Source organism: Myiozetetes cayanensis, unplaced genomic scaffold (assembly GCF_022539395.1).
Source record: "Myiozetetes cayanensis isolate MyiCay16 unplaced genomic scaffold, myiCay2020 scf5-8, whole genome shotgun sequence".
NCBI classification, from domain to species: Eukaryota; Metazoa; Chordata; class Aves; order Passeriformes; family Tyrannidae; genus Myiozetetes; species Myiozetetes cayanensis.
In genome coordinates, this window is record NW_026087742.1 from 115,535,768 (window position 1) to 115,560,181 (window position 24,414).

The 24,414-nt window shown below is 49.3% G+C and overlaps 1 protein-coding gene across 7 annotated transcripts in view; it reads right to left on the reverse strand.

Moving 5' to 3' along the window:
- The window catches only part of ITSN1 (intersectin 1), a 95,530-nt gene that overhangs the window by 31,732 nt on the left and 39,384 nt on the right, over positions 1-24,414 (reverse strand). For all 7 annotated transcript variants that reach the window (XM_050332775.1, XM_050332770.1, XM_050332773.1 and 4 more), the window contains 12 exons: positions 22,438-22,575; positions 21,532-21,647; positions 19,872-20,134; positions 18,768-18,917; positions 18,435-18,575; positions 14,642-14,729; positions 14,331-14,470; positions 9,582-9,706; positions 8,347-8,573; positions 7,325-7,446; positions 2,345-2,586; positions 767-926 (listed from right to left, as the gene is read on the reverse strand). In XM_050332775.1, coding sequence (XP_050188732.1) covers positions 767-926; positions 2,345-2,586; positions 7,325-7,446; positions 8,347-8,573; positions 9,582-9,706; positions 14,331-14,470; positions 14,642-14,729; positions 18,435-18,575; positions 18,768-18,917; positions 19,872-20,134; positions 21,532-21,647; positions 22,438-22,575 — 1,912 coding nt within the window. The remainder of the gene's footprint in view (positions 1-766; positions 927-2,344; positions 2,587-7,324; positions 7,447-8,346; positions 8,574-9,581; positions 9,707-14,330; positions 14,471-14,641; positions 14,730-18,434; positions 18,576-18,767; positions 18,918-19,871; positions 20,135-21,531; positions 21,648-22,437; positions 22,576-24,414) is intronic.

A 24,414-nucleotide genomic window follows, 5' to 3' on the forward strand; every position in this document is an offset into this window, starting at 1 on the left:
GGTTGTTGTCCTGGGAATCAAGAAATCCCCAAGGAAGTGACCCAACCCATGACCACCAAATCCCAAACAGCCAGCCCAGAACAGCAGAACAGCAACTGCTTTGTGTTAAACCCTGCCCCAGATGCTGCCAGTGGATCACAGAATCATGGAGTGGGATGGGTTGGGAGGCACCTTAAAGCCCATCCAGTGCCACCGCTGCCATGGGCAGGGACACCTTCCACCAGCCCAGGCTGCTCCAAGTTCATCCAACCTGGCCTTGGACACTCCCAGGGATTCAGGGGCAGCCACAGCTTCTCTGGGCAACCTGTGCCAGGGCCTGCCCACCCTCCCAGCCAGCAATTCCTTCCCAATATCCCATCTATCCCTGCCCTCTGGCAGTTTGAAGCCATTCCCCTTGTCCTGTCCCTCCAGCCCTTGGAAATAGTCTCTCTCCATCCTTCTTGTTGGTTCCTGCAAGGCCACAGTCAGGTCACCCCAAATCTTCTTGTCCAGCTGAACAATCCCAGCTGTGCCAGCCTTTCCTCCCAGCAGAGCTGCTCCAGCCCTGGGATCCTCTTGGTGCCTCCTCTGGGCTCTCTCCAGCAGCTCCCTGTGCTCCCTGTGCTGTTCCCAGGGCTGGAGCAGCTCTGCAGGGGGGGGACCCTCCCTGTTGTCCCTCCAGACTGGAAGGGCTCAGCCCGCTCAGGTGCCAGGTTTAATTCACGGTCAAGGTTCCCACTTTGCCTTGCAGACCCTTCCCAGCAGCTGCAGAGGCTGCAGAGCTCACCTGGCCCAGCACGGGGGACGGGGAGGAGCCGGTGACGGTGGCGGGGGTGAACGCCGAGCGCTGCCGCAGCTGCCCCGCGCTGGGCACCGTCAGGGAGGGCTGGGCTGCCCAGGCGTCCCAGTTGTCACTCTCGGCCTTCTCACTGGGGTTGCTTGGCCACCTGGAAAACAGAGAATGGTGGAACTCCTACTGCTTTCAGCCGGAGAAAAACACTCCTGCAGAACAGAAATGTCTCCATTCCCCGTTGATTTGTTTTAACTGACTAATCCCTGAGCACCAGGACTGCAACACTGCCATCAAACCTGGGCTAACCAGGAGTTTATCTCCAAAGGCAACTCCAAAGCCACTTGCTTGTCCTTAATACCTAAGGGCAGGTTTTTACTTTCGTTTTTCAGCTGTTCCCAACACACCAGAAGTTCAGGCAGCGTGGGCTGTGTTACACACAGTGGGAAGAGAAATGAAAATAATTAAATCATTAAAATAATTCTTCACTCTTTCCAAAACTTTCCTACCAGCCTGGCACTGACGTCATACATCCCTTTCACTTAGACACAGAATCCCAGAATGGTTTGGGTTGGAAAGAATCTTAAAAGTCATCCCATCCCACCCCTGCCATGGGCAGGGACACCTTCCACCAGCACAGGGTGCTCCAATTCCCATCCAACCTGGCCTTGGACACTTCCAGGGATCCAGGGGCAGCCACAGCTTCTCTGGGCAACCTGTGCCAGGGGCCTCATATTTATATTTTAATTTATAAATATGGATACAAGGCCAAAAGAGAAGGCAATTACAGTTGGTGACACTGCCCAGAGCACTGAGTTAAGACGTGTAGGGAAGGGCACGTGTTCTACTTCCATCAGTCTTGTTAATGTTGTCATCAGGAATTAACAAATCATCTTTTCATGTTATCTCTGTATTTTGCATAATCCACGCTGGGAACCTTAAATAAGGATTGGTGGCAACTGATGTAGGAGAAGGAGAAGGGGCCTGAAGGGGCCTACAGGGAAGTCAGAGAGGGACTGTTCATCAGGAACTGCAGTGACAGGACAAGGATCAATGGGCTCAAGCTGAAAGAAGAGAAACTTAGGTTGGACATAGGGAAGAAATTGTCCCCTGGGAGGGTGGGCAGGCCCTGGCACAGGTTGCCCAGAGAAGCTGTGGCTGCCCCTGGATCCCTGGAAGTGTCCAAGGCCAGGTTGGACAGGGCTTGGAGCACCCTGTGCTGGTGGAAGGTGTCCCTGCCCATGGCAGGGGTGGCACTGGGTGGGCTTTGAGGTCCCTCCCAACCCAGCCCAGTCTGGGATTCCCCCATGCTGAGGGGAGTGAACACCTTGGCGTTTCCACCGTGCCACATCCTCACTTAGGCCTGTCCCCTGTGTGTGCTGTGCCCTGGGCACTGCTCAGCAGGTCTGCTGGGGGCAGCTGCAACCCCACAAGGCCGTGATTTTGACAATTCCCTCCCGAGAAGCTCCCTCCCAGAAGGTGTGTTCCCTGGCAGCCTGTGCAGCCTGGCTCCCTGCTCGGTGCCACCACAGCCACAGCCGCAGGTCAGGAGCGCTCCTCACCCCCCACACCTACGTGGAGCTGAAGTCTGCCCAGTTGTTGGTGGTGGCAGGAGCCTCGGGGGGGGCAGGAGCTGCCAGGGGGGTGCTGCTGTCCTGCACGGACACCTTGGGGGCCGCAGCCTCCCCCGCCGGCCGGGCCGCGCCGGGCACTTCGCTGTCGGGGATCCTCTCGGCGTAGTTGGCAGGGAACCAGCCAGTCTTGCCCTTCAGTTCCCCCCCGAGCCACCCCGGCTCTCCAGTCTGGCTTTCATCCACCTGCAGACACAGCAAGGCAAGAGAGTTAAGAAACACCCCACGTAAATGCCACTTTTCCTGCAAACAACCCCTCTCCTCCCAGGAACTCACTCCCTGCAATGCAGTACAGACCTAGAAGCCTTTTTGTCTTCTATTTTCTTTTTCACCCGAGCCAAAATCCCAGAATCCCAGAAAGGGACCTTAAAGCCCATCCAGTTCCACCCCCTGCCGTGGGCAGGGACACCTTCCACCAGCACAGGCTGCTCCAAGCTGCCCTTGGACACCTCCAGGTGTTCAAAAGGGTTTCTTGGTGATGAGGTAAAAAAAATTTGTTTCACTTCTACTGCATAAATGAAGCATCAGCTGCTTAAAGTCCGTCCCAGCACAGCAGACTTGGGAGCAGTGAGCTCCAGGGGAATCCCTGAAGTTTTGCTATTTCTGATCTAACACAAAATGCAGTTTTCTACAGGTTCTCCTCAATTCCTTAGCACAAAATAGAACCAAAAAACCCCACAGCATATTGCAACCAACACCCACTGAACAGTTCCAAACCAATCCACAAATGTGGGAATGTATTTATGTAGAACAATTCCACGGGAAGGTTTCCTATGGAAATTTGCAGGCCCCTCACTCTGCTCCCTTTGCCAGGTCATCAAGGCCTGGATGCAACAAAGATGACCATAAAATCCTGGAATATCCTGAGCTGGGAAGAACCCCCAAGGATCATCCAGTGCAAGCCCTGCCCTGCCCAGGATACCCCAGCACTCCCCCCTGTCCCTCAGAGCGTTGCCCAAACGCTCCTGGAGCTCTGGCAGCCTTGGGGCCGTGCCCACTGCCCTGGGGAGCCTGGGCAGTGCCAACCACCCTCTGGGGGACCAACTCCCCACAGTGGCTGGTTTTTGATCAGAGTTTCCCTCCTCTGTTCAGGTCAGGAGCCAACAGTGTCTCAAAGTATGTAAGAGCTGCAAACCCCAGTGTCACTCAGGAGTTGGCTGTGGCAGTAACAGAACAGTCACAGTACCACCCTGGAATCATGGAATTTCTTGGGCTGGAAGGGACCTTAAAGCCCATCTAGTGCCACCTCTGCCATGGACAGGGACACCTTCCACCAGCACAGGCTGCTCCAAGCCCCGTCCAACCTGGCCTTGGACACTCCCAGGGATCCAGGGGCGGCCACAGCTTCTCTGGGTAACCTGGGCCAGGACCTGCCCACCCTCCCAGCCACCAATTCCTTCCCAATATCCCATCTATCCCTGCCCTCTGGCAGTGGGAAGCCATTCCCTGTGTCCTGTCCCTCCAGCCCTTGTCCCCAGTCCCTCTCCAGCTCTCCTGGAGCCCCTTCAGGCCCTGCAAGGGGCTCTCCCTGGATCCTTCTCTTGTCCAGCTGAACAATCCCAGCTGTGCCAGCCTTTCCTCCCAGCAGAGCTGCTCCAGCCCTGGGATCCTCTTGGTGCCTCCTCTGGGCTCTCTCCAGCAGCTCCCTGTGCTCCCTGTGCTGTTCCCAGGGCTGGAGCAGCTCTGCAGGGGGGTCTCAGAGGGGCACAATCCCCCCTGCCCTCATGCCCACGCTGGGGGATCAGCCCAGCCCATGGATGGATTTCTGGGATCAGCCCAGCCCATGGATGGATTTCTGTCCCTGGAATACTCCACTGAGCTCCTGACAGACTCCTTTGCCTCAGGCTCATTGTTGACTTTTTCCCTCTCACTGTAATGTCTCACCCCCCTCTTTTGGTGCAAACCCACCCATTATTTCTAATTTTGGGGCCCTCCTCGTGGCTCAGTCCCTGTCAGCTCAAAGCAAACCAGAAATAAAGGCACTTTGTGCTTGACCAGTTCCATGTGCTTTTACTGCAGTGCAGAGCAAAATTTCCACTGCAGCAGAGCCTGGGATGGAGGGAGCAGCAGCAGGGGGAGGGAAGGTCACACCCTGGGAGAAAGGGATTATCAGCACCCCAGGCCAAGCTGAATCATCTGAGCACTAAGAACACTCACCCAGGGGGGACTCACTCGGTGGGACAGGGAGGAAGCACCACCCCCAACACACAGAAAAGTCACATTCCTGTTCTGGGGATGCTCTAAAAAGAGCATCTCTGACACCAATCACAGTCACACAGAAATAAGTTTTCAGAAATAAGGGAAAAAAAACCCCAACAACAAAAAGGTTTTAAAGCCAACTAACTGAGTCTCTCTTCTGAGAGGGTTTGAAGCTACAGGAACTCCTAAAGCAGCTGTGAGGACAGTCAGATTTCTGCTTATCCAGCCCCATTCAGTTCTCCATGAACACTCAGGAAAAGGCACTTGGAAGGGTAATTTAAACTTCATCATTCATAACAAAACTGGTTTCTTACTCATTCATATAAGATACCAGTCACATCTGGTTTTGCAGCACAGTACTGCAATGTTAAACAAATCCCTTTGAACCTTTTTAATTTCTTCCAATTTCCTTAGATTTTTACACCCACCATCCCCAAGTCCCTACAACAAACAATCCCAGAATATTTATTTCCAAAATACAACTGGAGTTTAAATGTACACCTGAACAGTGAATTATAGTGTGGGGGGTTAGTTTTTACTTGTTCAACTGTACTTTAAGCCACAGCTGAGAACTCCTCACATGTCTCAGACACAGAAGACTCTTTCCAACTCCAGCAATGAATAAGTAACAAAACTGAGGAGAAGCTGTCATTAGGAGTTTGTTTTAAATAATATCTGTCCCCACACAGAAGCTTGGTTGAGTTACAGACAGGATTAAAATCAGTCTAAGCTCACAGTGAAAGACATTTAAAGTGCATTGAAAGATAAGAAACAGAGAAAGCCAAAATCCAAGAAAAACCACAAAATCCTGTAAGTACAAAGTGGGAGAATTAAAAACCAGAGTCCACAACCCAGTGATTGTCCAGTGCATGATGCCAGATCCAGGTCACTGCCATATCCCAGGGAGCTGGGAGAGCAGAGCCCTCCTCAGGCTGGAAAATCATCCTCCTTCCCAACAAACCCTCGTCCTTCTCCCTCATTTGCACCCAGACAGGTCCCAGGGTTCATGCCCAGTGTAAAAGTGCTTTACACTGCTGTAGAGGGGATCTACAAGCTCCACATCCATTAAAGTCCTCCTGCCACGAGGAATTCTGCAGTCCAGCCCCCGCCAGGATTCCAGCCTGCTCCCAGATCTGGGTCCAGCTCCTTGCTCAGTCCCAGTCCGGGTGGTACCTCCTGTCCAGATGGAAATCAGGACATGGCATTTGTTGAAAATGGGTCAAAATTTGGGGTTAAAATGGGCCCAAACTCAGGTTCCAATGGTGAAGAGCTCGATTTGCCCGTGCCAGTGCCCGGTTATTCCAAGGAGGGGTGGTTTTGTGGCACCAGGACACTCCCAGCTGCAGAGCTGCTCAACTCCAGAGCTGCATTTACCCACCAGGCAGAGCCACTTTAACATGTGAGCTTGTAAATGGTTACTTTCCCAAGAAAGTCACCCCCTGGGCCCGGGAGAACCACAGGACACGACAGACACGGAAGGACTGAGGGTCAAGGAGCACAAAAGCAGCATCAAAAGTAAGCTCTGGGTTGGTGCAGTTGAATTACTTTTGATAAAGTGAAGGAGTTTGGTAATTGGACCCTTGGGGAATTCAAAACTACACAGGAACAAACTCATGTGTGCTCATGGAAAAGGAGCAATTCCAGAGCCTTCCTGGAGTCAGGCAGCACTTACCCATTCCCTTTTAACCTCCAGAGGGAAGCAAAGATTCAAAGCAAGGCACAATTACAACACAGTTCACAATTTGACTTAGATCAGTTCATCTAAGAGTAGCCCAGTTAAGCCATTACTGCGGAGCAGGAGAGAAATCTCCCAAGAATCAGGTTTAATTATTGTCAAAAATCAGTTAAATAAAGAGAACAGAGAGTAGTTACCCCACTGTGGGAGAGTAAAGTAAAATCAAGTCGAAAAGGAACACATAAAAAGATCTGGATGACCTCAAAGTCTCTATTTAAAACACGTGAAGCGCTCCTTAAAATCACATATTTTTGGCAAAAATATTATTTTCCCTGCAAACCTCTGTTTAAAAACGTGTGCAGTGCTCCTTACATTCACCTATTTTGGGGGGACAATGTTATTTTCCCTGACCACTGGTCCTCAATGTAAACAGCCCACAAGCCTGGGCCTCGCTCCCTTTCCCAGGAAATTTTTGTTTGTGTTTTCCCAGTCCCTTCCAGCGTCCCAAACACCAAATTAACGAATGCCCAACCCCACCCCCAAAGGTTCAGCTCCCCAGGACATGGGCTTTCAAACAAAATTCATCCCTCCAGCTCAGCACAGCCTGCAAAGTGTATTTTTTCCCCCAAATCCACTCCACAAATGAGCTAAAATGCAGAAGCTCTTCAAAACCAATTTTGTTGGGTGGAATGTTATTGTAAATATATTTTCCCCCAAGTGAACAAAGTCTCATTTAAGAGCTCCCTCAGGAGTTTTCATTCTCCATGTTAAGATCATACCAATTATTTATTAATATTAATAAAGTTTTTGAATTAAATAATAACCCTTTAATTCCTGCAGTCATTTAACCACAGAACTCCAATTTTAGAGAGACAAAAGCAAATATTGCTTTAGACTTTGACACGACAGAGTGGAAAAAGATTGGAGATCACTGCGTATCAACACCCCTGCCACCAGATTTTTAGGTTTTGAAGCTTCCTTTCTTTACATAATTTAAGTCACACTTGTGCAAAGCTGCTTTGCTGCAGGGACATCCCAATCCCTCCTTACCATGACGATGTCTCCGGGCTGGATGGTGATCTCGTCGTGGCTTCTGGATTCAAAAGGATACAGAGCTCTATAATACACTATTTTTACATCCTCCTGAGCAGAAATGGTCAGAGGAGCTTTTTCTGAGCAAAGGAAAGAAACACACAAGGAAAAAAATATAACCAACCCCCTTTATTTTTAAACACTTGCAAAATGAGGTGAAAGTGGTGACAAAAATGGACAGAGCTGGGAGGGTCTGTAGGAAGCATCTCATTCCCTATATATGAAAATTAATTATTTAAAGACAATTTTCTTGCTATTTTATCCTCTAAACATCAGGGAAAAATCACAGAAACACAGAATGGTTTGGGTTGGAAAGGATTTTAAAGCTCATCCAGTGCCACCCCTGCCCTGGGCAGGGACATCTTCCACCAGCCCAGGCTGCTCCAAACCCTCTCCAACCTGGCCTGGGACACTCCCAGGGATGGGGAATCCACAACCCCTCTGGGCAGGGTTTAGTCATAAAAGTGCCCTCTGCTCCCTGCACAAATTAAAAAAAAAAAAAGGGACTGTGTGCAGAGCAGAAAGAGAGGGGTTAAATCTTAGATTTCAGGTGATTTTATCAGTGAACAACATTCCTGGGGAGGGCAGGAGAGGGAAAAGGGTAACCCTGGGACATATTGGTGCTGCTCTAACAAATCCCAAGGCACATACTGCACACCAAAACAAGAAAACACAGAAATAATTCCTGGCACCCTGCACCAGGATCTTCCAGCCCTTTCCAGCTCAGAATCTCTCCTCACTTGGCACTGGGAATCTCATCCTGTGCTTTACACTCTGCTAAACCCCAGACCTTTAGGGACAATGGTGATGCCTAAAAGGACAATCTGTGGAGCCTGGAGCTCAATCTGTCCATTATTTACTTCACTAAGACCAGCAGTCCAACCCTGAAGTACACCATCCTCCTGTATTAAATGGGGAGCCAGAAGAGAAAAGAACTGTTCCCGAGGCTCTGTTCCAGCATTCCTGGGGTTTGACCCTACCTGCACTGGACCAGGGAGCCTGGACTGGCTTGGCTGGCTCCTGGTGGGGCTGGAAGAGTTTACTCAGCTTCTCTTGCATTTCCTGCTTCCCCTTCTCCTCACTTTCCTTCTTCTTAGGTATGTCTTCCCTTTTTTGCTTTTCCTCTTCCTGAACTTTTTTTGGCCACTGAGGCTCCTCCTCTGGCTGCCCCCGCTCCAGCCGCTGCTTGTCCCGTTCCTGGATTCGCCTGTTGGAAAACCAGGGGGGGATTTTTAAGCCACTCAAACCAAAGACCACCCAAGTCAGCTGTGCTTTGGGGTGTCCTATAGCACCAAGTGTCCTCTTCAGGGCTTTCTGCTTCCCCTGTAAGAGCTAATTTGATTTTGATGAGCCACCAACCCCTCCCCAGCATCTCCTTACACAATTATTCGTGGGATCACAGAATCGTGGAATGCTTTGGCTTGGAAGGGACCTGAAATATCATCTCCTTCCAACCCAAGGCCATCGAACATCCCTGAGTAAGACCCAAAATAGCCCAATCAGAAGGGAAAAGCAGGAGTCAGAACACGTGAAACTCCTTATCCTGCTCCTGAGGGGCAAGGAGGAAGCACATTTGGAAGCTTCACACAACACTCCTGCAGAACTGTCCAGAGCACTGCACATTCCAGCTGCCACAACTAACACGTCCTTCCTCCAACACAGCACAAGACAACAGAAGAAAGAATAAATATGCTCTGCTAGAAACAGTTTGCCCCAGTGGAGATAACTCTGATGATATAAAAGATGCCCAGTGTGCTTTGGTTTGTTCCACAACCTTTTCCACCTCTGGACTTCCTTCTGATTTACAAAATTAGGGACAAATGCATGAGAAGAAGCTGCTCCTCACAGGAAAAAACTTAATTCACAGCATTCCAGGATCCCTGGGGCTGGAAAAGCCCTCCCAGCCCATGGATCCCCCTGTGCCCCATCCCCACCTTGTCCCCCAGCCCAGAGCACTGAGTGCCACGGCCAGGCCTGCCTTGGACACCTCCAGGGCTGGGCACTCCAAACCTCCCTGGGCAGCCCCTGCCAAGGCCTCACCACCCTTGCCAGCAACAAATTCCTCCTCCTGGCCAACCAACCCACTTCCCAAGCATTAGGTTGGTACCAGAGGGCACAAATCTCATCTCAATCCCTGAAGTTTTGAGCTGACAGGAATATTTTCTCAGAGATGTCAAGGTTTCAATTAAGGGCTCAGATGAAACCCTTTTGTTACCTCTGAGCTTCTTTCTGCTTTTCCAGCTCTACTGTCTTCCTTTCCTGTTCCTTCTGTTTCAACCTCTCAGCTTCCAAGCTCTTCTGCTTCTGGAGCTGCTGTTTGTTATGGATTTCCCTCAGCTCCTGGAGAAAAAGAAGGAAAATATGTGTAAACACACACTGTGTGAACCAGAACTAATAGCCCCAAATATTCCCTTAAAAAGGAACAACACCTGGAAATGCTTAGGGATCTCTGTCCAAACTTATCTGCAGTGGCAGATATTTAAAGTGTATAAACCACTTACTGTTTTCCTACTTTTACCCATATAACTGAGATATGAAAAGGTTAAGAAACAAGAAAGCCTTTAAATGGGACTCTAAAAAGCAGACAAAGCTCAATCTGAAAAGTCACTTCTGTTTTGTTTTATTTTGTTTGCTGGTTTGTTGAATTCATTTATCAATTTCCATATAAAAATCTGCCTTCTGAGTTCTCACAACAGCAACACAGTTAATCAGTTCTATTTTCCAATGAACTGGTGACTTCAATCAGTTTTATTTTCCAATGAATGGTGATTTATTAAAGAACCTTCAGGACTGGTTTATACTCAGGAGATTGAGTTCCTTAAGGAACGTCTTTGGGATGAGTTGTGGTACAGGGAGTATTCACTCATCTGTAAGTCAGTTCTTCTTTAATTAACTGGGAGGACATGCCTGAAAAATTTGGAACATAAATAACAATAAACCCATAATATTTTCCTCAAGATTTGTTTTCTCCATTAACACAAATACCAATTTTATCTGGAATATGCTGGGATTTTGCATTTGAACTCCCCAGCATTCCAAGGAACAAAAGGATAACTTTACCTCTGACAACTGAGGGTTTTCTCTGAAAATAGTTCACTTTGAAAAACTGATATGTTTTAATGAAAATACAGTACAGGCAGGAACTGAAACAGTTAATCTTGAAAGAACTTGGACAGTTTTTCAGAAATTCCCAATCCACAAACCAGCCACAGGAAGGTTTCCTGTGAAAATCCTCAGGCAATGACCAAAATGTCGAAAGTTGCATAAGAGAAAAAAAGTAAAATTAAATATCAAGTGATTCAAACCCATTTGATTAAGGGATGAAAGTTTAAACAGTGAAGTTGATCCTCCTGTCCCACTCAGACTCATTTCACTAATGACCCTCCATTTTCAAGTCAATGGAAGTGCAATCAACACCTTTGAGGAGAGAATCAGTTCTCATCCAGCCCAACCACCTGCTGGCTCAGGATTCCTTCCTTCCAGTGACACAACCTGACCCAGCTCACAGTCCTAGGACTGGATGGAGCATTTCTGGAGGTCAAAAAATGCAATTTCTGTCCCTCTCTGGGTTAGCCAGGAAGGATTTGGTGGGTATGGAGATGCTCCATTGCTCTGCCAGGCACCAGTGGGAGCACAGGGCAGGAAGAACCAGCATCTCCCTCAGGAGAGTTCCACAGGAAACCAGCTGAAGAAAACTCTGGGAACACTTCAACAGCCAAGGAATGGAGCTTTTCCAGCTGGATGTTCCCAGAGCCCTGCACTCATCCTGGACAGACACAACTTCCAGCTCTACAGGTACAACTGGAACTCCAAAGACACAACAAGGCTCTGCTGGTTCCTGGGGGGGCAGGACAAGGAATGTCTTCCCTTAGAAGCTGAGAGAAATTGTTAGCTTGGCACTGAACTCACAACCAGACAAGCAGGGAGGGATTGGAGGTGTTACAACAGCCACAGTCAGGATATTGGGTTTGAATTAAAGCAGAGCAATATTCACTATATGCAGACAAGTCATTGCCACAAAAACCTCAGTGCTACAAATGTTTGAGCCAAGATTTTGCCTTTTTGACAGGAAGGCAACATAACCTGGGATCCTTCAGGGATTACAGTACAAGGATTCCATCAAATCTTCTCCCCTTGAGCCAAGCAGAGCATTTGATCCCAGAGGAAAGGGCCCTGCAGTTCTGTGCTCACTGAAGCTTTTCCACACCAATCCCTTCCTGTCCTTTTCCCAGATCCCAAAGCATCTGCTTTGGCCTTGGCAGACACAGTTCCTCCCTCTTCCCCACCCTATAGCTCTGGGGGATTGGAGAAAGCAAGGATGTTGCCCTCTCTCCTACTGGAACCACAAATGACAGTGCTGTGTGGGAACACTTCACATCCAAGTGCTTGAACATCACGGCCAAAGCAAGGAACTGACTTAAAATCCTGACGTTCCAGATCAGCAAAGGGTAAAAATGGCTCACTAATCCCTCTCCCAAGTGGCCATTCAAGGCCCACTGCTCATCTGGGCACAGAGATTGGATGAAATCAATGCATGAACCCTTCTCTCTGGTTTGCCCTGGTGCTGGCAGCTCTTGGGCAACACTGCACACTCATCTGTCACGTGAAGCACAAAACTGGAGGAGGATCCTCCCTCAGAGGGAGCTGGGTCCTGCCTGGGCAGGGCCTGGAGACCTTTGGGAAGGAGTGCAAGGAGTGGACACAGCCCAGGAGCAGAACCAGGCACTGCAGCATTGCCTCCTCCACTGCCAGGGACTGGAAGAGAGAAATGCTCAGTCAGAGGCACCCAGAGCAGGACTGTGCTCCTCACACTCACACATGGGACTGGCACAGTGCACAGCACCCACAGTTCCTCACACTCACACACGGGACTGGCACAGTGCACAGCACCCACACACACACAGCTCCTCACACTCACACACGGGACTGGCACACTGCACAGCACCCACACACACACAGCTCCCACAGTTCCTCACACAGCACCACAGCTCCTCACACTCACACACAGCACCCACAGCTCCTGGCACACACCCACAGCACCCACAGCTCCTGGCACACTCCACAGCACCCACAGCTCCTCACACTCACACACAGCACCCACAGCTCACACCCACACACACACAGGACTGGCACACTGCACAGCACCCACACACCCACAGCTCCTCACACTCACACACGGGACTGTGCACAGCACCCACAGCACCCACGGCTCCTGGCACACTGCACAGCACCCCTGGGAGCAGCAGCACAGCTCTGCTCTGCTGGCTCACTGCCCCCTCCAGGCACCCAGCAAACAGTCCTGGCAAACCAACACATTTCAGCAGCAGCAAATTATTGCTTGTCCTCCCCTGGGCAGCACCACACACCAGCAATAAACCCCTCACTTCTCCATGGCAGGGGAAATTATCCTTTGATCCTTGGGGACAAGCCTCAAGCTGCCAGGAGGGCAGGGATAGATGGGATATTGGGAAGGAATTGCTGGCTGGGAGGGTGGGCAGGCCCTGGCACAGGTTGGGCAGAGAAGCTGTCGCTGCTCCTGGATCCCTGGAAGTGTCCCAGGCCAGGTTGGACGGGGCTTGGAGCACCCTGGACTGGTGGAAGGTGTCCCTGCCCATGGCAGGGGTGGCACTGGGTGAGCTTTAAGGTCCTTCTCAACCCAAACCAGTCTTGGCAGACAAGCTGATAAATCTTTGTTCAATAGACAATTCCAATATTTAATTATCATTCACTTGTTATTTGATAAGTTGAACCCTTAGACTGAATTTTGGTTGGTTTGGGGTTGGTTTTTCATTGCTACTGTCACAGTACTAAGAGTGTTCTTCCCTCTGCCCATTTATTCTGTTTGGGTGATTTATGATCAAATATTGATCGTAATTTTAGCATGAATATCCTTTGGTCTTATTGATCTGCAAAACACTTTGGAAGGACTCCATTAAAAAAATAACACCTAAAAAGCACAACATATCCAAACCCACATATAAAGAGAAATTAGGCGAGGTTTGAACCTGGAGGATTCATTAAGTAAGGTTTCCATTCTATTTTCTTTTGGTGTAAATTGTGCCTATTTTGTGTTGTGTCTCACTCTGCAGAGCTTCTCCCTTTCCTTCCTCCCTCAGTGAGTCAGCTTTTAATTTTTCTACAGTTATTAATAACTTTAATATTAAACGAGCTATTTGTTGCTTCACTTCAAACTCATCTTCCATTCTAAAGCTTCAGATTTAATCCCAAAACAATCCAGAACCATTAATGTCTCTACTGCAGTGATTTTCCTTCTGAGCACTTACAGCACAGCTTCTGCCACCTTGCAGGAAACTGGGTTTTTTTTTTGCTCAGCTCTCAGGAGAACCCATCAGGGGAACTGGCAGATAAGTACTTTAACATTGGAATATTTATTGAATAAATAGGTGTTATTAGAGCCTTGTCACTAAAGACTGATTTGTACCTTCTCTCTGAAGAACAGAAATACCCAAAACCCACACAGGTCTCACAACAGACTGAGCAACAAAGCAGGAAGCCACAACCCCAGACACCCACACTCAGGGACAGCAGGAAAGAATGAACAGCAGGGAAATGCTGGTGGCAGGAGGAAATCAAGGCTCTTTTATTCAAGATTGCAGTTTGAACTCCTGATTCCAGCAGGTTGGACCCACGAGAGCCTCGCACTCCTTGGATGCCAAAGCACAGGAAGGGGCAATTTCAGATTTGCAATCAGAGTCAGAGCTCAAATTTATCCCTGAAGGGATTCTGCAGATTGGGGTGATTCAAACTCTTGAGTTGGAAAGCTAAGTAGCATTTTCTTAAAAATAAAATAAAAGCCAAATCAAACCCCAAAAAGACAGATTTGGGAATGTTCCCAAACCTGACCATCTGAATCAACCACTTCAGTTACTTTTTTCCACGACCAAGTTAGAGAATGATTCACTGAACACTTAGAAGGAAGGGTTATTAATGAGTCCTGGGTTACCTTCAGCTGATTATTGAAAATATCGATCTCCTGCAGTTTGGATCTGGTTTCTTTCTCCACTTCATCCAGCTGGTCCCGGAGCTGCTGCCGTGCCAGTTCCTTGGCTTCCAGGGCTCTCTTGATGGTAAGAAGAGAATCTCCTGGTTTCAGACACATTGGCAAACAATTATTTCCTGTATGGAGCCCAGCAGGTCATAGAAAGCAACGTTTTTCAATATGGAGCTTGCAACCCACGGAAAGCAACTCCAGAGGACACTGGAAGGAGGGAATGTGTCCTACCCGAGGTGAGACACACCCAAAAATCTACTCACTGTGCAAACTGTTCTGCTGGACTTGCTTGAGCTGATCATTGAGCAGCTGCTTTTCTGGGATCAACCTCCCCAGCATCTGCTGAGACTCCTGGATCCAGGACAGGGAAAACGAGAACAGAGACAGGCCCAGGGTGAGTGAGGGGTCACTTCAGCCACAGCACCCCTCACTGCATTTCTCCTGCCCCTCCTCCCTCACTAACTGATGTTCTATTGCTCCTTCCCAGTGCTGTCTGTGTGATATTCCCACTGGACATGGTTCTCTGCCAATACAAAGGACTGAGTGTATCAAATCCAATTGATTCTCCTTGAATATGGAACTTGGCTTGGGATTACCCGAAATGGAGGGCAAAAAGACAAGGACAAATTTCAGGAAAGGTTCAAACAAGCACTTCCTAAATGTTTTATTCTCATTTTAATAAATGAATCCCAGAATCCCTGAGGCTGGAAAAGCCCTCCCAGCCCCTGGATCCCCCTGTGCCCCATCCCCAACTTGTCCCCAGCCCAGAGCACTGAGTGCCACGGCCAGGCCTGCCTTGGACACCTCCAGGGCTGGGCACTCCAAACCTCCCTGGGCAGCCCCTGCCAAGGCCTCACCACCCTTGCCAGCAACAAATTCCTCCTCCTGGCCAACCTGAGCCTCCCCTGGCACAGCTGGAGGCCGTTCCCTCTCCTCCTGTCCCTGTTCCCTGGGAGCAGAGCCTGACCCCCCAGTTACAACCTCCAATTGTGTTTGTGAATGAATACGTTAATAATGTTGTTAATGAATAACAACTTTGATCAGGAATAGAAAGACAAATATTTACATTTTATCTGAAGAAGAGAAAATAAAGACTTTCCTTCTAAAGGAATATATTCTGGCCAAAAGCCATGAAACGTGAGCTCTGTGGCATGAGAATCCTTGAGTCCTCAATCTCTGGACTTGGTGCTTGTGGAAGGGGATTATGATCTTCCTCATACTCAGTACAGAGTTGTAAGACTGTGAACTGATATGTTACAGGGGTCCCTGCAGATGAGAAATTCCTCCTTTGGTGGGTCATATATATATATACACATTTATATTTATGTTTCGTAAAGAGTCCTTGCTCTTTCTGGAGGATGAAGAGCTGCTTCACACACCTTTCAGAAGCCTTGACCTCCAACTTCAAAACATGTCACAGCAGCAGGAGGTGAAACAGCTTATTTTACCAAAGGCCCCTGGGTCTGGACATCCCAACGTTCAGACAAACAGAGCAATTCCTTGGAGCAGCTGCCTGGAATTGCAGGCTTCTGAGGCCTCAGCCAGCTGACAGGTTCAATCTGTCAGGAGGGATTGCAGATGACATCACACCACCCTAAGAACAAATGTCACCTGACTGCTCAATGCCAGACTGAGTCCCAGAGAGGTTGAGGACTCCCCATCCCTGGAAGTGTCCCAGGCCAGGTTGGACAGGGCTTGGAGCAGCCTGGGCTGGTGGAAGGTGTCCCTGCCCAGGGCAGGGGTGGCACTGGGTGGGCTCTGAGGTCCCTCCCAACCCAAGTCATGAGTTCCATGGAAAGCTGTAGTTTTTGTTCCAGGCCCACGGGATTGGCTGCACTGACACAGCTCCAGATTGTCCCACTTTCCTCCTGCCAGGCCTTGACTGGGCTCTGCAGTTCCCAGCTCACATCTGACGATTATGCAACGACTGCAGACTCCTGTAATCTCCTTCTGTTCCAGCAAATACCCCGAGACAGCAGAGCAGAGTCAAGGACTGCATGAATCCACAAAGGAGCCAAAATGAGCTAAGGCAGAGCTGAGTGCTGGAGCCACACGTGGCACTCACTGTCCAGCTGCACTGCCCAGGGCACCTCTGAGGTCCCTTCCAACCCAACCAGCCCGTGTGTCTGCGACTGAGAACCCTGCAGATCAACCAGACAGCAGGATGGGTGTCAGAACAAAACAGCATTTACAGAAACAATGCTGCAAGCACAGAAAGTACCCCAGGACAGCATTTCAGGGTGGAATGAGATCACCACCTCAGTGTTTTGTTTTAAAGGCCAGAACGCTTCCAAACTCCAGATTACTCAACACACCGAATAGTTTGGAGAGTGTGTAAGGACAGAGAATGCCAAGGGATCATGGAGGTCAAATTCTGCTTCCTGAAACCCCAGACAACCATGGAATAAGAACCTATCCAAGAACATCCACCAGATGGTTTTCCACATCCTTCCCTTGTACTGGAGAAACAGATGAGAGACATCAATGGCATCACTAACTCTGAAGTTTCATGCAACAAGAAATGTCCAAGAACTGAGTAATGTCCCACATGGCAGTGAAATCAAATCCCAGCTCCTGCCCCTTGAACAAGGCAAAGTTCTCTGCCAATTCCTTGGGAGCCAAAGGATTCATCAAGGAGGCAAATGGTCCCTGCAGGTACTAAGCAAGTCCCAGGTCAGGGGCTTGGAAGGGAGGATCCTTCTGAACATCCCTGGAAATGCCACTTGACCAGACAGATCCAGGTAACCAGCACAAACTCCCATCACCCAGGATTAGGTGGTGCACAGTTTCTGTCACAAGCTTAATGAAACACCATCTTGAAACTAATTAATAGGTTGAGGAATAATTACTCCTTCGAATTGACTCATCTTTCCACAGGGAGTTTCAAGTGTTTTAAACTAAACTCTTTCCAGGGGAAGGTGCACCAGCCTGCAGAGATAATGCCAGTGCTGACTTTTTAACCTATGGGAGAGATGGGATGATTAAATGTCCTTTTCTAAAGCTCACTGATTTAGTCTGTCCTCTACAGATGAGACAGAAAGACTGACAGGATATTTGAAAAAATAATGGTGTTTTTTTCAGGAAAAAGCTTTTAGGTTCTCTCCAGATAAAATCTGGCCTTTTCTCCTACGCAGTGACAGTTCTGGGACAAAAACACCTCATGTGACACTGCCTGAAATATCAGTGGTGGAGATCAATGAGCACCTGAGGGAAGGTATTAACACAGAGCCACAGCTATTGCTGCAAAACCACCCCAAACCCAAAGATCCACCAGAAGAGCTGCCAGGGAAGGCAAGAGTGAGGCTGCAATGGAGCAGTAGGATTGGGGTTTAAGTCAGGTTTTACACCTGAGCCCTCCTAAGCTAAGGGTGAGATTCTCTTTGTAGAGGCAGAAATACACTGAGACCCCCCATGACAGGCCAAGAATTAATTTCAAGCAATATGAAATATGTAATAAAGAGAAAAGTCCCTAAATGAAATCCTACAACCCCTAGAGGACCTTCACAAACCCCAAAGCACTTTCTCTCCCTAAAATCAGGCACTCATGCAGTTCTACTTCCATTTGACAGAGAATTTCAGATGGAGCAGCAGGAAAGGACAATGCCAGGGCTAGTTCCTGAACTAACTGGCTTCACTGGGAACTGCAGCTTTGAAAGTTCATTATGCCACAATTAATAATCCATCATCAACAAGCCATTTCACTGAAGTCAAGTCTTTCTCCCAGCACACAAAACTGCAACCACCGCCAGCAAAATCCACGCCATAAAACTCCCTTCTCCTCAGCCTCCCAAACACCTGCAGCCAAACAACTTCCTTCCTGCTCCCCACAGCGGGATTCCAGGAGGATGAAGTGACAGACACAGCCTCTAGTGTAGGCACAATTCCTAGATGTGTCTGAAGAACACTGGTTTCCAGGAATGACAAACTATCTACAGTGATTTTTTTCAGGGCAAGGAACAGCACACCCCATGCTGGGGCAGGTTTGCTCAGGATATCAATGCAGCTGAGGAAGCCAAAATTCAAGGCTAAGAATAAAATTAGAGGAGGTTTGCTCACCTGTAGCTGCTGCTGCAAATGGGTGATTTCTGCAATTCTGAGCTCTCTGGATTTGTTTGTACTTTCAATTTCTTGTCTCTGGGTCGACAGCCGACACCTGATATCCTGAAGCTTTCCCTCCAGCTGGTTCCTTTTGTCGTTCTTGAAAAGGAAAGAAAAGGATCTCTGGTTTTATTTTTACCTGAATGTTTTGTCAGGCAAGTCAGGGACCTAAAAAGTACTTTTACTTCAAATCTACAAGCGAAATCCTGGCAAATAAACCCGGCCGTGGCACAGTCACCGTCACACAGCCACTGCCACGCTGCATGTTTGACCTGGGGATCCATCACTTACCAGAGCCTCCAGCTCGAATTCCAAGGTTTTCTTCTTTGCCTTCAGGACAACGATGTCCTCCTGCTCCTTGTTCCTCTGGTTGAGCAGCTCCTGCCGACGGTTGCGCTCCCACTCCAGCTGCCGCTGCCTCTCCAGCTCCCGCTTGGCAGCCTGGGCAGGCAGGGACAGGCCAAAGCCAAACACAAACAGGGACGTGGATCATTTACACAATTACACACAATAAAATGTAGGATACATAACTGAAAAGTAAATTTAAAATAAATAGATATAATTGCTAAACACGTGTAATTGCTGTTATAATTCATATAATTAACGGGCGATTACAGCATTAATAAAAACACACTCCTAGGCTGCTCTTGTGCCTCGAAGCACACAAATTGCTCAGTGCTTTGAATGCTCACTGAGATGGGGCTCTCCTGCACAGCAGAGGAGACTAAAGAGAGAATCTCATTTTCATGTTTCTCCAGATCCAGTTTTCTGATTTACCAACTTGTTTCATATTGAGGCTTTGAAAACTCTCCAGAAAAAGTATCAAATCCCTCTCCAACCTGCACCCCTGGACATCCTGCAGCTTTGCAACGAATAGCCAAGTGCTCTGCACTGAACTCATCACTGTTTGGCAGTGGGAGAAAACGAGAGCTTTTTAAGTTACCCAGGGTGTGTTTCCTCTGACAAATCAAAGGCCAGGTTGGAGGGAGCAGCCTGGGCTAGTGGAAGGTGTCCTTGCCCTTGGCAGGGGTAGGGACTGGATGACACTGAAGGTCCCTTCCAATCCAAACCGTTCTGGGATCTTACAAAATTCCCTCATCCCTCAGAAATCATGAACACCATAGGCTTTTCTTCATTCATTCAAGCATCTCTTTATATCAAATAACAATAATCATAATTTTTAAAGAAGTCAGAGGTCGGGAGCGCACTGTCCTACATCGAAACGTCTCCCCCGTTCACTCCACAGGAAAAATGAAGGCATTGCTGACCCTTCCTCCCTCCAACCCCCCGAGATGTGTGTTCCTGTTCCCAGTGTTGCTCAGTGCCAGTGCCAGCCCAGGCCCTGTGCTCTCAGCACCCCTGTGCCCAGGACACGGCCCCCTGTGCTCCACACACCTCCCTCCTCTCGATTTCCTTCCTCCTCTCCTCCTCCCTCTGCCGCTCCAGCTCCCGCTGTTTCTCCAGCTGCTTCTCCAGCTCCAGCTGCCTCTTGCGCTCCTGCTCCTGCCGCTCCCGCTCCTTCCTCTCCTGCTCCTGCCGCTCCAGCTGTGCCAGCCGCTCCTGCTCCTTGCGCTGCTGCTCCAGGAGCGCCTGGCGCCGCTTCTCCAGCTCCAGGTTCCCCCGCTCGAAGTTCTCCCGCTTCTTGTCCTCGAACGTGACTGTTGGGGGTGGAAAGCACAGAGAGGGGCAGGGATCTGTCACTGGCTCACATCAGCCCGTGTGTGCCGAGCCCAGGGGGAACAACCTCCCAGCAGCAGCAGGTCAGGGAGGGTAACGTGGATCATGGAGCCCTAAGGGTCATTCTGGGGTCAGCATTTACACTGCTGCTCCCCTCAAACCCACAGCCTCAGGAAAACAAGGGGTGGGGTTCCATCCCCGCTCCTCAGGCTTCCTTCCAGGTTTGCAAGTCCAACAAGTGGGGGTGATTTAGGCCAAAAAATCTCCAGGTGATCCTCTGGGAGGACACAGGACCAGTGGATTACTGCAGCAGCCCCAGAGCCAGCACTTCCATCAGAGCAAGGCCAAGGATTCAGCTGGTGACATCATCAAAAAGCCAGCATGCAAACCACCACAATGACTTTAAACTTGATATTCTCCCCAGACCACTCATTACTGCCAGGAAAGAAATGGCTTAAGTTCTGGAGCAGCTGAGCCCAGGGAATCTGGATTCCTGCACATCCACATCCTCACCGCTGCCCTAAAAGTGACCTCTGGTCCAGCACAGGTTCCCTGACATCCCTCTGCAGCACCAGGGATTGTCCTCCCTCCATATCATTCTTCCCACTTCACCTTCTGTTCCTTTCCATACCCTCTGTGTCCCATTCCTACCCCCCACAGTCCACATTTCTCTCCCTGCATGCCCAACATGGACATTTTTGGGATGCAAGGCAAGAGACAGCTCCTATTTCCTCCCAGGTGTGCACACACTGTTGGACACATCAGCCCAACAGCTGCTGAACCAGCTGAATTCTTGTCTTTTCAAGTCTGTCCCCCTTTCCTGTTGCCAGTTCCCTTTTCTCTCCCTTTTGTTCCTTTCCCAGAGCTGCTGAAACTTGGACAGCCCTCCCACTGTTACACAGGCTGTGAGGAATCGGGGCTCTGTGGGAATGCTGGGATCTTCCACAGAGCCCCCACCCAGAGGATGAAGGCAGCAAGGAGTTCTCCTGGCAATCCTGTGAGAGGGGTGCAAAGTGCTGCCCGTGGGAGTGCAGGAGAGCAGCAGCCTGGAGGCTGTGCCCACCTCCAGAGTCCCAGCACAAAGGATCAGGAACGAGCCGGACCCAGCAGTGTCTTGGTGATGCCTCTCACACATCACCAACTGCTCAGGCAGGCTGTGCAACCCCCCAGCAGGGGGAACACGGGAACATCCCTCTGGGAACACGAAACATCCCTCTGGGAACACGGAACATCCCTCTGGGAACACGAAACATCCCTCTGGGAACACGGAACATCCCTCTGGGAACACGAAATATCCCTCTGGGAACACGAAACATCCCTCTGGGAACATGAAACATCCCTCTGGGAACACAAAATATCCCTCTTTTCACCTGCTCACCTGGTAATTTCTTTTCCAGTTGCTGCTGCTCTTCCTCTAATGCTGGTTCTTCTGGTAACCTTTGGTCTACAGACACTGAGCTGGCAGCAGATATCCCACTGCCAGAGCGGATTCTTCTGCCAAGAAAACAGGGATTTCAGGTGCTTAGGACAACCTGAGCCTGCCCAAATTACTCAGGATTAATGAGGAAACCAAATTCAATGCACTGGTGTAACATTTCACGATGTTTAATGTTCTTTCAGAGGGTTTTACTCAGGCATCCCCTTAGGACTGACATCATTCCCCAGACTCCCACCAGCTCTCCCTGGTGACCTGAGAAGCCCCATTCCAAGTTCTCCATGAAACTTCCCAATATGTCCAGCCCTGTCCCCAAAATCTCTCACAGGTGCCCAGTCTGGAGCTGGTTTTTAAGCTACAGCACAAGCAGCAGAGACAGAGGAAGAGCTCAGTACAGTCAGGCCAAAAGCAAGGTCCCAGGTGGAATACACAAAACAATGGGAATCTCCAGGAGGATACCTGAAGAGTGCAGCATGCCAACATCTATTTCCATTATAATGGACTGTCTTCCCACCCATTTCTCCACCAAAATAAAAGTGAAATAGAGAAAGGAGTGATGAGTGACCGCAGTTGTCACAGATGCAGCTGTACCAAGGGGGTAAACTGTAGATCCATAACGTGTCTGGAGTTCCAATATGTTCCATTTGCTGTAAGGAACTATAAGCTTTGGATTTCTATGGCCAGACTAAGCAAGCTGTGGCAGGTGTGTCAGCATAAAGCATCCCCCAAACTGTTCTGACAGGACAAGAAGGGCAGGGGTCACTGCTCAGTCTGCTGTGCTAATTTACACTCACAGGACAGCTTTCCCAAATGGAATACAAATTCAGGAGTGAGATCCCCAAGTGTTACCTAAAGGAAGGTGGGATATACTCTGGAGGCAGTGCAGGGGGCAGTGGCTGCCCAGACATAGCTACATCAATGAGGTGCATAGCCAGAATAAACTCCTCAGCTGTCAGCTTCCCATCCTGGTCGATATCAGAAAGATTCCTTTTGAAGGGAAGGGGCAAAGTAAGGCAATTGAGTAAATATTAAAAATCACTGTTCAAAAGCATCATTTTCACACAGTCAGTTCCAAATTAATTCATTTTTTTCCACTTTTTCCACGCTACTTTTTTTTCAAAACAAATGAAAAGCGAAACCCAAATGCTCCCCTACTTCCCACACTTCTCATGGATGTGTGCCTTGAAACCAGCCTTGTAGCCATGCTGCTCCTCCTCCTGCTCTGAGCGCTGCCTGGACCATGTGCTGGAGGAGGGACATGAACCAGGGGAGTTTTCCTGAACACCTTGTGAACATCCACTGCCCAGCATCACCCAGAAAAGAACCAGCTCAGATGTTCGGCAGAACTTTTTGGTTTGGTTTCCCTCTTCCCTGGAGGCTCCCACCTCACATTCCAGAGTTCCCACTGGCACTGAAATCCAAGCCATCAATGTTCCAGTCCTGACAAGCACAAAACCACTCTGGCATTATGCACATAATAAAAGTTATGGAGTAACACCCCAAACCAGAGCTCCAGCCCAGGCACAAAATGCTTTTGCTTGTGTTAAGGTGGCACTGGACAAAATTAACAGCCTGAACTTTGTCCAGGGACAGCCCCCAGGGAAGGGCTGGAGCTGTGCCAGGGCAGGCTCAGCTTGGAGCTCAGCACAAGGTTCTTCCCCCAGAGGGTGGTTGGCACTGCCCAGGCTCCCCAGGGCAGTGGGCACGGCCCCAAGGCTGCCAGAGCTCCAGGAGCGTTTGGGCAACGCTCTGAGGGACAGGGGGGAGTGTTGGGGTGTCCTGGGCAGGAGTTGGACTGGATGATCCCTGGGGGTCCCTTCCACCTCAGGATTTGTTTCTCCAGCCTGCTGCACTCTAATCAAGCAGGAAAATCTCCCATGGTAACGTGACAATCAAAGGCAAGGAAGGGATATATTATTTTGATGTCCCGAGGCACAGGACTTTGTTGATGGGGATTTAAATTTGGAAGACAATTCCAGCCTCGTTTGATCCCCAACTTGTGTCACTGACTCCTCAGGCTGGAGGCAAGAACGAGCCAGGAGAATGAAAATCTGGGGTGCAAAGAAATAAGTGATCAGCTATTCCAGCAGTCTGGGTCCACGTGTCATTAGGAGCTCCCAGGGCAGCTGAGAGGCTGCACTTGCCTCTGTGTGTCTGAGCCAGTGAGCTCAGCCCCAGCACAGCCTGAGAAACCTTCTGCTCTGCCAGAGAACAGCACCTGCAGCCCCACTGGCCCAGGAAAGGGAGCCACTCCTAGGACAACAGGAGCTGTAACATCCACTCTTATCTCCATGGACTTGGCAGTTTGGGTGGCCAGAATGGAATGAGCTCTGTGTAGAACTCCTGGAGTTCACTGGGGGCTGACCCCTGTCCACACAATCTACTTCAAGGCTGGCAACAAGCCGAGTATTTTTTGGAAAATCATCTGCTGGATGATTGGGCTGATTTATTTTTATCCCTTTGTTACGGAACAGAGAAGGAAGAGTGGTTTTTAATATATAACGAAACTATCAGGGCTTTGAAAAGAGAACAAGTGCAGTTCAGGTGGGTGAGCTCCAATGGTTTGCAAGCAAAGAACTCATAAAGGAGAGAAATTAATTAGGAACAATTTCCCATGTGGCAATAAGAATATAATAAAGTTCAGCAAACGACAAGTTGAAAGGAGAAAGAGAGGCTGAGACAAATCCTTTTAAAATCCCTTATTGGAACGTCTCTAACTCCAGTCCCATGGAAATCAGCCCTTCCAAACTCATGGAAAAGGCAGAGAAAGCCCCAAGGAAGTGTGGCTTGGGTCAAGCTTCCTGTTGTACAAGCTGTGCAAAGGGA